Genomic DNA, 15456 nt, shown 5'->3' on the forward strand with positions numbered 1-15456 from the left:
GGGCAGGAGGCAAGCATCTAACAAGTATCTCTCTATATAAAAGCTGTTTTTCAGATGTTTTATTAGTACTGCTCTTGGTTATTTTAATTAGTAGTGTGTTTTATTTGCACCCTGAGGCTGTTCAAGCAAAGAGTGTAATTCAAATAAACAAAATAATATCTGATGGTTTGGAACACCCACACCTGCCATCTGGGCCTTTACTCTTAAGGTTGGCAGGGAAGCTAGGAAGGGAAAGAGGAGATGATTATGTGGAGTTACGAAATGTTTTAAATGTAAATTCTTGGAAAGCTACATAACTAAGTAGTTTTCAAGTTGGCAATGCTGTTTTCTTCCTAAGCAATGGTTCTTTTTTAAGATAAATACTGAGTTTTCATGAGAAGGCCAATCTTTTCCATTCTATACATGTTTCTAACAGCATTTCCAGAATTCTGTGACTACCTCACAGTGATTTGCATGTAGAATGGTGGATGATGCTCTCATAAAGCAAGAAAGTTTGCTAGGGAAATTTCTTCCATTTCTTTCCCTGAATATAAAGTAAAGGGGCTCCCTCCCAGGTTCTTACAATGAAATGGTAAACTAGTCTCCTACTTATTTTTCTTTTCAACTTTTTTTTTTAATGAATGAACACAAATACTCTCTTTTTGCTTGCAAACTGAAGTCCTGGATTATATGCTTTTGACTTAATTTTTAGAGCTGAAATTTTGTTGATTTTGGATACCTTTGCTGGGTTTTTTTTTCCTCCCCCTTTCCTCTTTCATTAGTGCAGTCATTTTTGGAGTCTGCCAAAGATGAGGCAAACTAGTGTAAGAGGTGCATATAAGCTTTTAAGTGTTTTTTTTCATTTCAACACAGCACTTGTAAAATGTTTGTCATAGAATTCTAAAGCTGGAAAAAAATTGTGGAGTTTGTTTTTCCCCTTGCAGACAGAACCTAAGCCACACTAAATTGGCAGATGTTAGACCTGACTAACATTCTTTAGGAAAAAGAAATACATCAATTTAGACTACCAACTATTAACTTTAAAAAATATATTTAATTATTAAAATATATTTAAATATTTTAAAAATACATTATTTTAAAACTTAAGGCCCCTGTCACTTTTTGAAACTTTTTTATACCTCAAAAAAGTCTTAAATGCTATTGTTTATATGTAATTTAAGAGTTAAAGATGTTAGACATTTAGGAAATGAGGTCAAGATCTCTATTGTTTTATTCTACTTTATCTGTCCTACCCATCTTTTTTCCCCAGCTACCTTGAATATAGGTACTCAATACATTTTTGTTGTATAAATGAATGAGAAACTGGTTTTTATGTTTGTGGGCTGCAGATTCCAGCTCTACTCATAACCTATCTTAGAAAATGGGTTGAATGAAGAGATTTTAGAAAATTAAGCTAAGGATCCAACCCACCGCATTCTTATAGTTCTAAGACCCAAGTTAATCATATGACACTCTTCTAAATCTCACCAAAAATCAAAACAAAACAAAAACCCTTCATATTGTGCATAAAAGCCATGATGACAAGTTCTTAAAAGAAGAGTCCAGCTGTAAGGGTATATAGACATGTCGACATAAAATGCATCTACAAATGTAAGGCATGACTAGTGTTTTATACATAGGAAACATGAGTATAGTGTAATATAAAAAAATTTAAGAAATATACCAGAACTTATATATCTAAATCAAAATTCTGTCTTTAAAGAAGTCTGTTGCCTTGGGAAGCTGTATATTTAATCTCACATTGCTGTTATTGTGGCAAGAAATTTGAAGTTCTTTTGGAATTATCTTTACTGGTCATGGCACTTTTATTTTATTTTGGTGTTCTTTAATTTTTTTCGAAAACACCATTAATGAATAAATTGGGTGATAATGTTGGAGTTAAGACTATATGGGGTTAAAAATCAGGTGTAATTGTAACAATGAGAATGGTTTTTATGCCTGGTTTATACATCAACACTGAAAATAATTAATAAAGGATTTTCTGGAAAGTTTTGCACAGAGGAGCATCACTGGAATAAGTTTATCTGTCTTCCAGGTTGGGTCTGTCTGCTGCTATGGTTTCCCAGTAGTATATGTATGTACTGTGTGTGTGTATATATATGTCTCCTGAATCAGTGTGTCCTTGAATTATTTCTTTCGACCATCCTGTTTACTGTTGCCCAATGTAATGTCACAATGCAGCAGCAGTTGTTTTGTACATATGCAGCCTAGCAGAGTTGTTCCAGCACTCTTTGCTTTATTTCTGGAAGAGGTAGACAGTACTGACAGTAGATAGGCTGGACCTAATACTAAAACTGCTTCTCAAGCTCTCCCAATTGGACTAAAACTTCATGCTATATTGTGCTGCGTTTACAAAGATATCATGATCTTAATTGATTTGTTTTTCTTTTTTCTAGTTCATCAGCACATTGTATCTTGATCATTTCTTTGATATTAACTGCCTATTAAAGTTTTCTGGAGTGCAGATTTTCTTCAAACAGGCCAATGTGTGTTTTTACTTATCTTTAGACTTATCAATCCATTTGTGGTGATTATGCACTGACTACATAGTAATCTGTGATTGACTTGTATGTCAACTTATGAATGTGCTTGAAGAGTCCCATTATCAGTGCACGGCCACTCTTCCATGGTACGATACAGCTTTGATGAAGCGATGTCTGACCTAATTCCTATCACCGGTTTGAGCAAAGCAGGGGCGCCTAAGAAATCTAGACTCCTTCAATTATTTTATGCAGCCAAGTTTAAAGATGGAATAAGGTACTTAGAAACTAGTATCACTATGTTCCATCCAGGAAACTTATAACGCAGCAGGTAACATAATATAAAAGTCATTGCGATGGAAGACCAGTCTTCAGCCAGCATTGATTCAAGTTTATTTGCAGCCAAGATATTTTTCTTAGATTTCTAATTTTTTCTTATTTGCTTTTTCCTAAATGTTTGACTATATACATTAGAATATGTTTCATGGAAACGAGATTCTTCTTGAGGTTTTATTTCCTTGTTATTAAAGTGAAATCTGAACCAAACCCCGTGAGCGTGAGTTTTTAGTAACTGCCAGGGAAAATTTGTTTCATTTGGTAAAGTCTAAGCAGAGCACTGGACTTACTAACAGCTACGTTAATTGTATTACCTAACACTTATCTGGAGTTCTTTTTCAAACGTTTGCGTATTCCTCCTCTTCATCGTCCATCAAAGAAGGTTAGCCAAATGTCTGTGTGGGTCTTTACAATATCAATCTGTTTGAGTTTAGCTAGTTCTTAGCAAACTTAAAAATTTTGCTTTTAGCATTTGTTTTGTGGTTACCATGACTCTGTTATTTTTTCCCATAAAGTCAACCCCAGTGACAAACTTGAAAATCTACAGAGTGTTGGATTTGTGGCAAATATTGACTCTGTGATGCTTGCAAAGTAATTCTCTTGAAACCTGCTGTATTTTGTCTTTTTAATAATCTCTTCCAAATCACTTTTTAGAATTTCACTGTTTGTATGCAGCTCTGCTTTTAAATATTCATAATATTCCTGTACAACTCACTGTAGATGCCAGAATTATCTTATCTCCACAATTCTTGGTTTCCTGTGCTCTAGAAGCAGGAAGAAATAGTCTCTTTGAAAGAGAGTGGAACAGGAACACTTGACTTTTTTTTTAAACACACAAATATTGTGAATAGAACCTACCTCCGCTCTCACTCAGACCCCTTCTCTTTTGGTGTGTAATTAGGACCACATTGATTCCTGTTGCAGCTGGCAGCCCCTTACTGTTGCCTTTTTCTGCTTGTGACCTTTGATCTCAGTGACCTTTCCTGGGGTTAGTCCTAGGCCCTTTTCATTGTGTTGGAGCTGAAGTGGCTCATGTGGAGTTGATTATTTCTTTGCTCATTTGGCCTTTTTGGTGCCATAACTCCCAGTCACTTCCATTTTCTTCCTCTACTTTTGACAGTCCACAGTGAAAGGAAATGCTTTTGCAGGCAGCGGGATCAGTTTGTATGCTTGGCTGACTCGATTGAGACTCGGGAGAAGAGGGGGAAGGGTTGTGAAGTCTGTAGGTGTCAACATTTTTTAAAAAGTTGATGTGAATGATTGCACGATCATTAAGTGCTCATAAAATGGGTACTGAGAAGAGCTGCGTTTCATACCAAGGGGCTGGATTCTGGTAAGAAGAGAGTACCGCAAGTTATTTACATGGACCTGGGTATTTGATATCCTGCAGCTCTACTTTATAAAATTTATATGTTCCTCCTTCTGCCTCTGAGCTACGTGGCAGGTCAGAGAATGCATCATTGTCAATTGCACATGACTGCTTTAAGGGATTCTTTAGTTTGTAAAAGAACTAAGAATAACCCCCAGGGATGAACATGCTAACTATTAGGTGGTGTATTTGTTGCAACTGGATTTAGGATAGCACTTTCCTTGCCTCTCCTTTCCTTACCCTGCTCCCGCCCCTACCCACTCCTCTAGTAAAATCACTGAAGGATGTATGCCAGCTGTTGCTCTCATTTTTCAAGACCCCATGTGCACAGCATGAAGACTGTCACTGATCAAAGGCTTCAGTGATCACGAAGGAGTCAACAGTTAAGGAATGTGTCTGATTACCCTAAACTGTAGTACCTTTGAAAGGTATATGAGTGTGAAATTCAATGACATTTTGAAACTCATTTTTAAAAAGTCTGAGTGTTTGATTCCATCCCTGGAATATCATTTTCTGTCTTTTCCTTTTTTCTTTTTAAAATTTTTTATTAGTAGTATTGATAATGTGGGTTATTTTGAATGCGGACTTGCTACCCCTTCAAATGTGGTGTTTTTTAGGATTCAGCCTGGGGCCCCCTCCTCAACAGGTAACAACACTTGCGTCTGTCTGCTGTTGCCTCCCCAATCCCTCTTAAGCGTTTCAGGCTTCTTTCTGCTTGCCTGCTAGATCTCTTCCTTAGAGTTCCACTTACGTCCAAGTCAACTCATTATCTCCACACTGTAAGATAGACTCTCTCCATTCCCTGCTACCCTCAAAGCAGCAACAACAAACCAAGGAAAACCCTGCTGCTTCTCCTGTATTTCCTGCCTTAGTAAACGCACGTCATCCACTCCTCCAAGGCAGAAATCTGGACAGCGGCCTTGATTCCTTTATTTACGGTCAAAGCCGTGGGGAAACAGAGAGGTGGGCAGATAATGGATTCCAAAGATGTCTGAGAGATGTATTCCTTCCCAACCCAGAGCATTTGCTATCCAAATCCTATCAATTCTCCCTCTGAAATATCTTTTAAATATGTCCATGTCTTAAAAAGATTTTTTAATCTCTTAAATGTATCCCCTGATATTTCTCTAGTACAGGTTCCCATCCTCTTTCCCCACAGCCTTCTAACCTCTCTTCCTCTCTTCACCATTCTCCACATTGGAGCGTCAATGACTTTTCAAAGAAGCAAGTCTGATCTTGTCCCTTGCCTGCTTACAAGCCATGAATACTCTCCTCTCAGGGTGAAAGCCGAGCACCGGACCCTGATTTATATGGTTCTTGATGCTTCCTTCCGCTTCTGCTCACCAATTTGGCCTCACCTCTCACTACTCATTATCCTCCTGTTCTTACTCTCCAGCCCATACTTCCTTGTTCTCTCTATCTCTGCACACACTATTCTGCACACACACTATTCCTTCTGCTTGGAATTTTCTCCCTCCCTCCACACCACCACCACAAACTTATCCATCTGATTCACCTGATCCTTGTTTCCTCTGAAAAGTCGTCTTCAACCCGCTAAGTCTAGCATCTCTACTTGCTTTATTCTGTGGCTGACCTATCCCCCTAACTGAACTACTTTAATTCCTGAAAACCTTTATTTCCCAAAAGCCTTGCCTCTTAGTGAAAACCATTTCTGTCAGTTTTGGTGGAAAAAATTACATGTTCCATCCCAATGCAAGATAGCCAAACAGTTTTCACACAGAGAAAAATAGATCAACCAAGCCATAAAAACAAATTCATGTAGATGCTAAAAAATATTTTGAAAGTAAATAAATACAATGTGTTCCTAAAAGTTAATGCAGTGAGTTTATTGTGCTCAGCAAAGGAGGAAGAGAAGACCTGAGGGGGATGGCTGGTGAAGGACAGCTGGTGAGGAGGTCCTTGGAAGGTGGTGGAGAGGCAGGAAATCAGCTTTCGGACAGGAAGTCTTTCTAAGGCTCATAGTGATCTTGCATTCACATTGCACTTAAGAACGACGTTACAGTGCAAAAAACACTTTATGGCAAAATAAAGGCTAAACACGGGAGTGTTCCACAGAACGTGGAAGGAGGACACACGCACTGCAGACAGAAGATGAGAGAAAACGCTCACCGTCTCCGTCTCGCTTGGCATCTGTGCACAAAGCACAATGTTGTGGGTTCATCCAAATATAGCAGGCCATTCAGAGTCTTCTATATGATGTTTTCTGACTAAAATCCATGGTATCGTGTAAACTGGTGGGGATACCTTTGGCGAAGCTGTAATGTCAAAGTACCACTTTTTAGTTTCTCATTGAACAAGTTGCTGTGCTGAATAAAAAGAAGCCGTCCAGAAATTGGAATAACTTTGCAGGAGCCCTTAAGGCAAAAAGTTCAGTCACTCTGTAGATGAGTCTGTGTCTGCGTGGCTTCTTTAGGTGTCGCCTTCCCTCGCCTGACTGTAAGCCTCATGAAGGCTGATGTCCTTCTTGATGCATAGTAGGCACACATTAAGTATTTATGGAATAAAAGATGATTTCCTCTGCTTTGAACCCTCTTAATGCTTTTTACCGTCTCAGTGCTCTTTTCTTTATTCCACAGTTAGTTATGTGCATGCCCTCTTTTCTCAGGCCGCAATAACCTTTATTTAGTTCAGGAATTACGCCTTCCTCAACTTTCTTTTCTTTGTATGCTTCACAGGATCTTGCCCAAAGTAGATGCGTATGTATGGAATTAATTGATTGAATGAATATTTCCTGGAAAAAGTAGAGTTCTTTGATAAGTCTGTGCCAGAAATGATGTTAGCTTTTTAGCTAAATTATTCAAATATTCAGAATGAAGAAGCCTTTGACAGGAGATTTGAAGTTGCATGTGATTAAGGTCAAGGTCGTTCAATGGGAAAAAAAAAAAGCGTATTGTATGTTTGACTTCCCTAATAGAAATTGTGCTGAATTAATCAGTACTTATTCAAAAGTTTTCAAGGTTTTTTTTTTTTTTTGGTGGGTAAGATTAGCCCTGAGCTAACAGCTGTTGCTGATCCTCCTCTTTTTGCTGAGGAAGATTGACCCTGGGCTAATATCAGTGCCCATCTTCCTCTACCTTATGTGGGACGCCACCACAGCATGGCTTGACAAGCGGTGCGTCAGTGCGCGCCCGGGATCTGAACCTGCGAACCCTGGGCTGTTGAAGCGGAGTGCACGAACTTAACTACTGTGCCACTGGGCCAGCCCCTAAAAGTTTTCAAGTTTTAAGTAAATTTTATTTTTTCCTTTGCTTAGTTACTGCAGAAAACTCATTTTTTAACATCAACAGTTGACAAGTAGCATGTTTTGAAATAGATTGTTTGAAAATAAGGGTTAATCTTTTTTTTTTTAAAGAAAGTCATTACTGTTTCATTCAGAATAAGATTCATTTAAAAAAGGAAACTAACTTAAAGAATTTTCTATTTTAAAGAGCTATACTGATCCCAAAGCCAGGCTTTTGTTCACAAATTAATCAGAGTTATTTCCTAAGCCTGAAAGAAAACTATAAGAAAGTTTGATATAGGAGTCTAGGGAGGGGGATAATTCAGAGTTACAGCTTTGATCATCCTTGGGAAAGCAAAGGCGTTGCTTCATAAACAAAGGAATTAAATCTAGAAATTCAGGAAAGACTTTTCCCAAAGGATTATTCTGGCAGCATGTTGAGAAGGGGTTATAAAAGCATTAAGTTCACAACCTGAACAATAAGTTAAGTAAATGTTAGGGAAGTATTTCCTTTCTTATTCTAAGACAAAGCATACATACCTTTAGTTTCTCTTTGCCAACAGAGCTGCTCCTCAGCGTGGGATGACATAAAAGTATAGTTTATTATACAAGACAAATTGCCTTCTGTGTAGATGTGAAGGAGAGGCAAAGGAAAGCCCCATGACTTAGGAGATACCAGCTATTCTTTAGGAGCGGGGGGCCAGGACTCAAGGAGCATGTGCCATATGAAGGGGATTCCTCTGAAGATTTTTACAGCAGGGAGGAAAGAGTTGTCCCCTGATTTGTAGGTTTAATGGGTACTACGCTTAGCTTTTCTGTTTTGTTTTTGTTTCTTTTATACCCTACGGTCTTTTTCCTGGAGAGACTGTACTACCAGGTACTTTCCTGGGAGCAAAGGGACCACTAAGCATCTTCTCAGATGCCTAAATCAGCCACTCAGAACTGCAGTGAAAATAATGGAATTAGGTTGGCCATTAACATCCTCTGAAGATATGAAGGAGGTAGAAGAACTTCCTTCTGGTCGTGTTAGTTCCTTCTGAGACCAGTGTCTTGGATAAGCCTTAGTGACACTTCTGTTTTCCACATAGGGAATTGATTAGGCCTTGGCCAGAGTCCAGTAGTGAGGCGAGATCGAACCCAATTTAAAATTTAACCCCTTGAGTTATTTTACTACCCCTAGTAGTTTAGGGAAGTAGAGGTGTATGTGTGTAGGCTATATGGACACGAAAAGCAGGAAGGAAGGGAGAATAAAGTTTTGAAATGAGTGGTAATTTATTTTTTTCAATGCCAGCAAATATTCCCATAAGGTATCAACAGTTTTTATACAAATTTATTTTTAGGGAAATACATACTATAAATCAAAACCACACAGTATAACAACAGTGACCTCTTATTCCTACTTTACAATAAATTTGGGGTAAAAAGCAGAGATTTTGTGTCCATGGTGTTTTTTGTCACTGCAAGTTCAGTTTGACAAACTGAAATGAGAAATTTACATTTGAGAAATGTGGCCTGCATTGTCCATTCCTTTCGTTCTTTTTGTAGTTACTTTTATGTAAAGTTAGGATATTGTTAGAAAAATCCCTAATAGATTAGACAGTGAGTGTTGCTTTATGCCCTATCAAATATTTTAATTAATTGTGCAAATTCATGTTTTATGTCCACACTTTGCTTCCCTCAGTGTAAGGATCTAAACCATGTGTTGGTGAGCAGGAGTGACCCCTCTGTGCATCATGGTGGTGGTTGTTGGGGATAGGGCTGTACATTGTTACCATCTTTTTGGAAGACAACTTGACAATATCTATAGTAAGAGTCTTAAATAAAATATTTGCACTCCTTGACCCAACGATTCCACTGTAAAAAAATCTATCTTAAGGACATAGTTAGAAGAGTGGTTAAAGATTTATGGACAAAGATATTCGTAGCAGCACTATCTGTGATAGCAAAAACATGCATATAGACACACACACATAAAAAATGTAGCCTATGGGGCTGGCCCGGTGGCGCAAGCGGTTAAGTGCGCACGCTCTGCTGCGGCGCCTGGGGTTTGCCGGTTCCGGAACCCCGGGCGCGCACTGACGCACTCCTTGGCAAGCCATGCTGTGGCAGCGTCCCATATAAAGTGGAGGAAGACGGGCATGGATGTTAGCCCAGGGCCAGTCTTTCTCAGCAAAAAGAGGAGGATTGGCAGATGTTAGCTCAGGGCCGATTTTCCTCACAAAAAAAATGTAGCCTAACTATCCAAAGTGGGGTGGCTAAGTAAATTAAAGTACATCCATTCAATAAAGTATCTATAGCTGTTACAAATTATGAATACTTTTAATCAATAAAAATGATCATTGGATAATAAATGAATAAAGCAAGATTTAAAACTATATTGTAGGGGCTGGCCCCGTGGCGTAGTGGTTAAGTGCGCGTGCTCCGCTGCTGGCGGCCTGGGTTCGGATCCGGGCGTGCACCGATGCACCGCTTGTCAGGCCATGCTGTGGCGGCGTCTCCTATAAAGTGGAGGGAGATGGGCACAGATGTTAGCCAGGGCCAGTCTGCCTCAGCAAAAAAGAGGAGGATTGGCATGGATGTTAGCTCAGGGCTGATCTTCCTCGCCAAAAAAAAATAAATAAAACTATACTGCGTATATGTTATGATCTCTGTTATGTAAGTATACACATATATGAAAAGGATTGGAAGGAAATGCATTGAAGTATTGTGTCATAGGTGGTGGAATTGTCATGTTTACTTTCTTTTTTGTACATTTATGTATTTTCCACGTTTTCTATGCTGAATGTGTGAGTTTTTTTGTCAATGAGTATTTGCATAAATTTTAACAATTTTTTACTTGTAAAACAACATATTCATTGTAGACTATGTGAAAAAAACTTAAATATTTTGTTTAAAATATCACCTGCCATATTAACAACATTGGAGGCTTTAAAAAAATTCTAAGTGAGAAAAACACTGAAGTCTGAAAAATGAGTGTGGTTTAAATCAGAATTCTATTCCATCTGATATAATTTAAATCAGAATTCTGTTTTTAATTTTTGCATGGGAATATAGTCATGTATCACTTAATGACGGGGATAGTTCTGAGAAATGCGTCGTTAGACGATTTCATTGTTGTGCGAACATCGTAGAATGTACTTACACAAACCTAGATGGTATAGCATATTACACACCTACGCTCTACGGTACTAATCTTATGGGACCACCTTCATATATGCCGTCCGTTATTGACTGAAACATTGTTATGCAGTGTATGACTGTATTTGAATGTTATGTATGCTAGAATAGAAGTCAAACAACTTTTGGCAAGTAATGTGCCTAAGTGATGTGTGGTGGAGTGGGCTGGTGTGCTCTTACCCTGGACTTTTTCTCTGCTGACCACTGTTTTCAGAGGATGAGATATGCAGAGGAAATTAGGGCTGTTGTCTCCATGGCTAAGGTAAATTTTTATGGGTAAGAAAGATGACATAGATGTTAAGGCCACTGACCTGTGTGTATGAAGGTGGCAGGAGTCTTGTTCAGTTGTGGTAAACTTGGCCAACCAAAATTATTCATTTGCTAGAGCAATGCAGGGGAAATTTATTATATATATATATTTCAATTTTTTTCCAATAACTTACTAATAAAATAGCAATAACGCTAATATCATTGGGTGTCCCTTTTTGATAAAGATAGTCCTTTTGAAAATGACATAATATTGAACAGTTTTCCCGTAGCGCTAATGGATATACTCTGACCTATCTATCATCTCACTCTCTTTGTGGTCAGTGATGTTTATTGTGAGGTTGGACCTAGATTGCTGTTGGTGGCTATTGAATGTAATTTCAAGATAACTGACCCATGTGGCAACAGAACTCATGTCCTTGTTCTCATTATCCCAGTTCTCTAACAAGCCAAGCAACCCTGCCGTGGATAAATATAACCCAAGTCAACAAATATTTGGTAAATGCCTGTTATGGTCATAAGTTCTTTCCAACCTCCAAAATCAACTGACAGCATGTTAACCTAATAGAAAAACAGAATTAATAAAGGATAGTCCTGTGTGATAATGTTGAGGTAGCAGTAATGAGCTGTGAAGTTTGAAGGGACAGCTGTAACGGAACTCAGTAGATCATGTGCTAGGGTTAGAGTTGACTCTGGAGTGTGTTTCACTGCTTTTTAATAAATAAATAGTTGAGGAAGGATTTGGCAAAAAGAAGTAGTACTCCTGGTCCTCATTCTCTCAGAAGCGTCTCCTGCTAACACGTTGTTTGAATGTTTACTTTGCCTTGACTGCCTGCCAGTGGCGTGTCAGTTCTTACCCTTGAACCAAGTGAGAATTCAAATAAACCAAAAGAAGTTTTCACACAGCTGGCCCCTTCTGCCAAAGAGTGGTACCAAAATACCCTCTCTCACTTTGTCAGGAGGTCAGCAAGAAAAAGTTTCAAAGGCAGTCCATGAACTGATAGTCTGTGATCTAGATAAACTTGAGTTTGCAACTTGTAGATTTTGGAGTACTTGGCATAGACAAGTGAGCAGATCCTGGAAGATATTACTTGGTTTATTAAAAGTAGCATACCTAAGGTGCCTTGCTTTGTATTACTGCCCAATTTTACCAATGGTTAGAATTAACCTTTCTTTACATAAATGAATATGCATGTAAAATTCTCATTTCTAAACTGTCATTAACGTAGCTGTCATTACATTTCGTTGTATTCCATAGTCGCAGACTCTGTGTCCAGCCCTGGCCAGACAGGAATGTGGAGGAGAATTTGTGGACATAGCCATCACTCTGGATCCCTAGCCTAGCATCGTGCCTGGCATAGAGTAGGCACTTACTATATTTTTGCTGATTTTTAAAATCATATGTATGAATGAATAAGTGAAGGAATAAACAATATAGCTAGAATATGCTGAATTCAGATGAGATGACAGTTCACTTTAAATACTACTCTTTAAGATGCTTGTGGGAATTGCATCATGTTAAGGTATTCTTTTCATTTTAGGAAACATCTGTTAAGTGCTTGTTTTCTGGCATTAGAATTTACAAAGTTGAATATGATGCCATTCTTGCCTTCAGAGCGGACATAGTTATATAACCAGATAAATTGCAGAACAGAGTAGTGGGTGCCATGGTAGGTAGGTGTAGAGGTAGCACAGAGAAGGAAGAATGAACCATATCTAGGGGATGGCATGGGCATTGTTAATTTTATTAATTTTATTTATCTTGTTTATTGTCCATCTCTCCCACTAGAATGTAAGGTATACATTTTTGTCGGTGTTACTTATTTTTATTTATATATTTTTAATTGCTGTATCCACAGCTCCTAGAATAGTACCTAGCATATGATAAGCATTCAGTAAACATAGGAATGATTTTTGATATTGCCAAATTCCCTCCAAAAGGAATTTACCAATTATATTTCCACCAACACTATATGATAGTGATTTTTACCCACATCCTTGCCAGTGCTGGGTTTTGTGAAACTTTTTTAGTTTTGCTAAATGAGCTTTCTTATCGCTATATTAAAAAAAACACAAAAATAAACCTTTGCTTGAGTGCCATCCATCTCCAGCAATTCTCCCTATTTTTCTGTTGCCCTTTTATAAGAGAACCCTTGAAGGAGTTTTCTGTGCCTGCTTTGTTGTCTTCTGCCCTCCCATTCTACCCTCAACCCACCATCACACTTGTCCCTTCTCCATTGAAACCACTCTTGGCAATGTCACGAGCGATCTCCATTATGCCTTTCCGTTGGTGTCTCATGTTACTGGGCTTCTCAGCAGTGTTTGGGACAGTTAATCACTCTATTCTTCGAGAAGTATTTTTTATTTTTCTCCCTGGAGATAATCTTCTCCTGGATTTCTTACTATTTCATTGACTACTTTTTCTTAGTCTCCATTGCTACCTGCTTCTCCTCCGTTCAGTCTCTAAAGGTTGGAGTATCCCCAGGCTCCTGCCTGGTCTCTCCTCTCCTCTTTCTACTTATTTTCCTTAGAGCGCATCTAGGGCCAGGGCTTTGATAGGTCTAACATCTGCATTTCCAGCTCTGACTTCTCCCCACAGCTCCAGACTCCTGTGCAACTGTTGACCTGACAGCAGTACTTGGATGCCTGATGGATACCTCAGACTCACCTTGGCCAAAACAGAACTGCAGACCAACCCCCTCTTCAATCTGTCTCTTCCTCTCCAGTCATCCACATTTCAGTAAACAGGGCTATTATTTTTTCTGCTATACCAAAAACTAAGAGTTATCCTTGCACATCTTGATCTCATGTTCTATATCCAAGCCTTCAGCAAATTCTGTTTGTTCTACCTTTAGAATATATTCTGAATCCAGTTACTTTTCACTACCGTCCTGGTCTAACTCACCACATGCAGATCTCTCTCCTGAGCGATTACGTTGCCTCCTGCTTGATCTCCCTCTTCCATTCCTGCCCCACTTCAGTCTAGTCTCCAGGGATCTTTTTAAAGCATGAATGAGATCACACCACTGCCCTTCTCTAAGTCCTCTAAGCGCTGGCTGTCACATTTACAATAAATTCCAAAATCTTGACCATGGCTTTCGAAGCTGTGTAGGATCTGGCCCAGCCTTCTGTGCTCTTTTCCTGGCTCATCCCACTCTCACTGCAGTGGTCTTTGGATGCTCTGCAGACACGCCAAGCTCACTCCCCACATAGACCTGCGCTTGAATCTCTCTGAAAAATCCATGAGCCTGAGTCCCCCATCTGAAAAAAAGGAAGAAAATCAGCAGTACCTATCTCATAGGGTTGTTGTGAACATTAAATTAATATATTTAAAGCACCGAAATGGTGTCCCCCATCTGAAAAAGGCGAAGAAAACCAGTGGTACCTATCTCGTAGGGTTGTTGTGAAGATTAAGTTAATATATTAAAAACACCAAAATGAGATCTGGCACATACTAAACAAATGTTAGCTATTATTTTGTTGTTTTTGTTATATCTGTTGTAAGGAATGTAGAGGAGGAATGCTTTTTGGTTGTGTTGAGTTTTAGGTACTTAGAGATGTACAAACAGAAATGCACTAAAGGCAGTTGAATGTATTCATTTGGAACAACTGATTCTGTGTAATAAGAGGTATCTTAGCATCTTGCAAGAATGAGCAACCCTTCTGACTTTAATGACTAGAAATTAGTTTGTGAATTAGGAAGATATGGATCAAATGCCTTTTGTTTGGTGCCCTCTATACAGAGCTTTCAAAATAGATGGCAGCCATCATGCTAACAACTCTGGCTATTCAGATAAAAGATTTCAACTGTTTTTGTAGTTTAGATTTTCTTTTCTTGTTTGGATGTCTTTTAGTGGGCCAAGGCCTGGATTTTGCTCTGGAAGTCTGTCCTGCTCACTTCTGTAATCTGGCGCTATGCATCCAGATCCCGGACCCTTACAGACACTGCTGTATGTTACCCTTATGATTCTGTGCTCTTCTGTGAGTTCAGGTAAGAGTGGAAGAATGGTAGTGTTTTGGCTGAAACTTTTCCTCATCTTTATACCTTGAAAAACGAACTTTGACTTTAATACTTTGCCGATAGTAATGGTTTCTAAAGACATTTCTAAGATTTGTTTGACCAGCTGAATGATTTAAAAACTTTGATTAATTAAGCAATTTAAGGATTTCTTAGTAGTGCTTCTGGGCGTTAGCAGGCCTTCCTATCATTGTCCTTATTTATTTATTTCTTTTATTTATTTATTTCTTTTATTATTTATTTCTTTTGTTGCCTTAAAAATAAATATTTTCCAATCATGCTTTTTTCAGTAAGAGGATATGTTACAAATTTCTGAATTTGAAATTATAACAGGAATAAAATGCTGACTACCTACTACCAAAGAGAAATTTTAGAATCAGCATGTAATAGTACTCAACTTGGAGTGAGAGAACTTGGTTCAAATCTCAGGTCTCTCATGACCTTACCTAACTTATTATCTAACTTTTTGGGTTACTGAAAAGCTTAAATGTGTTTATCGTTAAATGTGTATATAAGCCCGAGCCTCATACATGGCACACATACATTTCTTTTTATTTTACATTTGTGT

At 38.4% G+C, this 15456-nt stretch overlaps 1 protein-coding gene across 9 annotated transcripts in view; it reads left to right on the plus strand.

The window, feature by feature from the left end:
- The window catches only part of CDON (cell adhesion associated, oncogene regulated), a 92982-nt gene that overhangs the window by 19956 nt on the left and 57570 nt on the right, over positions 1-15456 (plus strand). For all 9 annotated transcript variants that reach the window (XR_009220744.1, XR_009220742.1, XR_009220743.1 and 6 more), the window contains one exon: positions 14725-14861. Coding sequence is in view for 6 of the 9 variants with exons in the window: in XM_058544854.1 (XP_058400837.1) it covers positions 14786-14861 (76 nt within the window). In the remaining 3 variants the exon portion in view is untranslated. The remainder of the gene's footprint in view (positions 1-14724; positions 14862-15456) is intronic.

This window comes from Diceros bicornis, chromosome 7 (assembly GCF_020826845.1).
Source record: "Diceros bicornis minor isolate mBicDic1 chromosome 7, mDicBic1.mat.cur, whole genome shotgun sequence".
Classification (NCBI taxonomy): domain Eukaryota; kingdom Metazoa; phylum Chordata; class Mammalia; order Perissodactyla; family Rhinocerotidae; genus Diceros; species Diceros bicornis.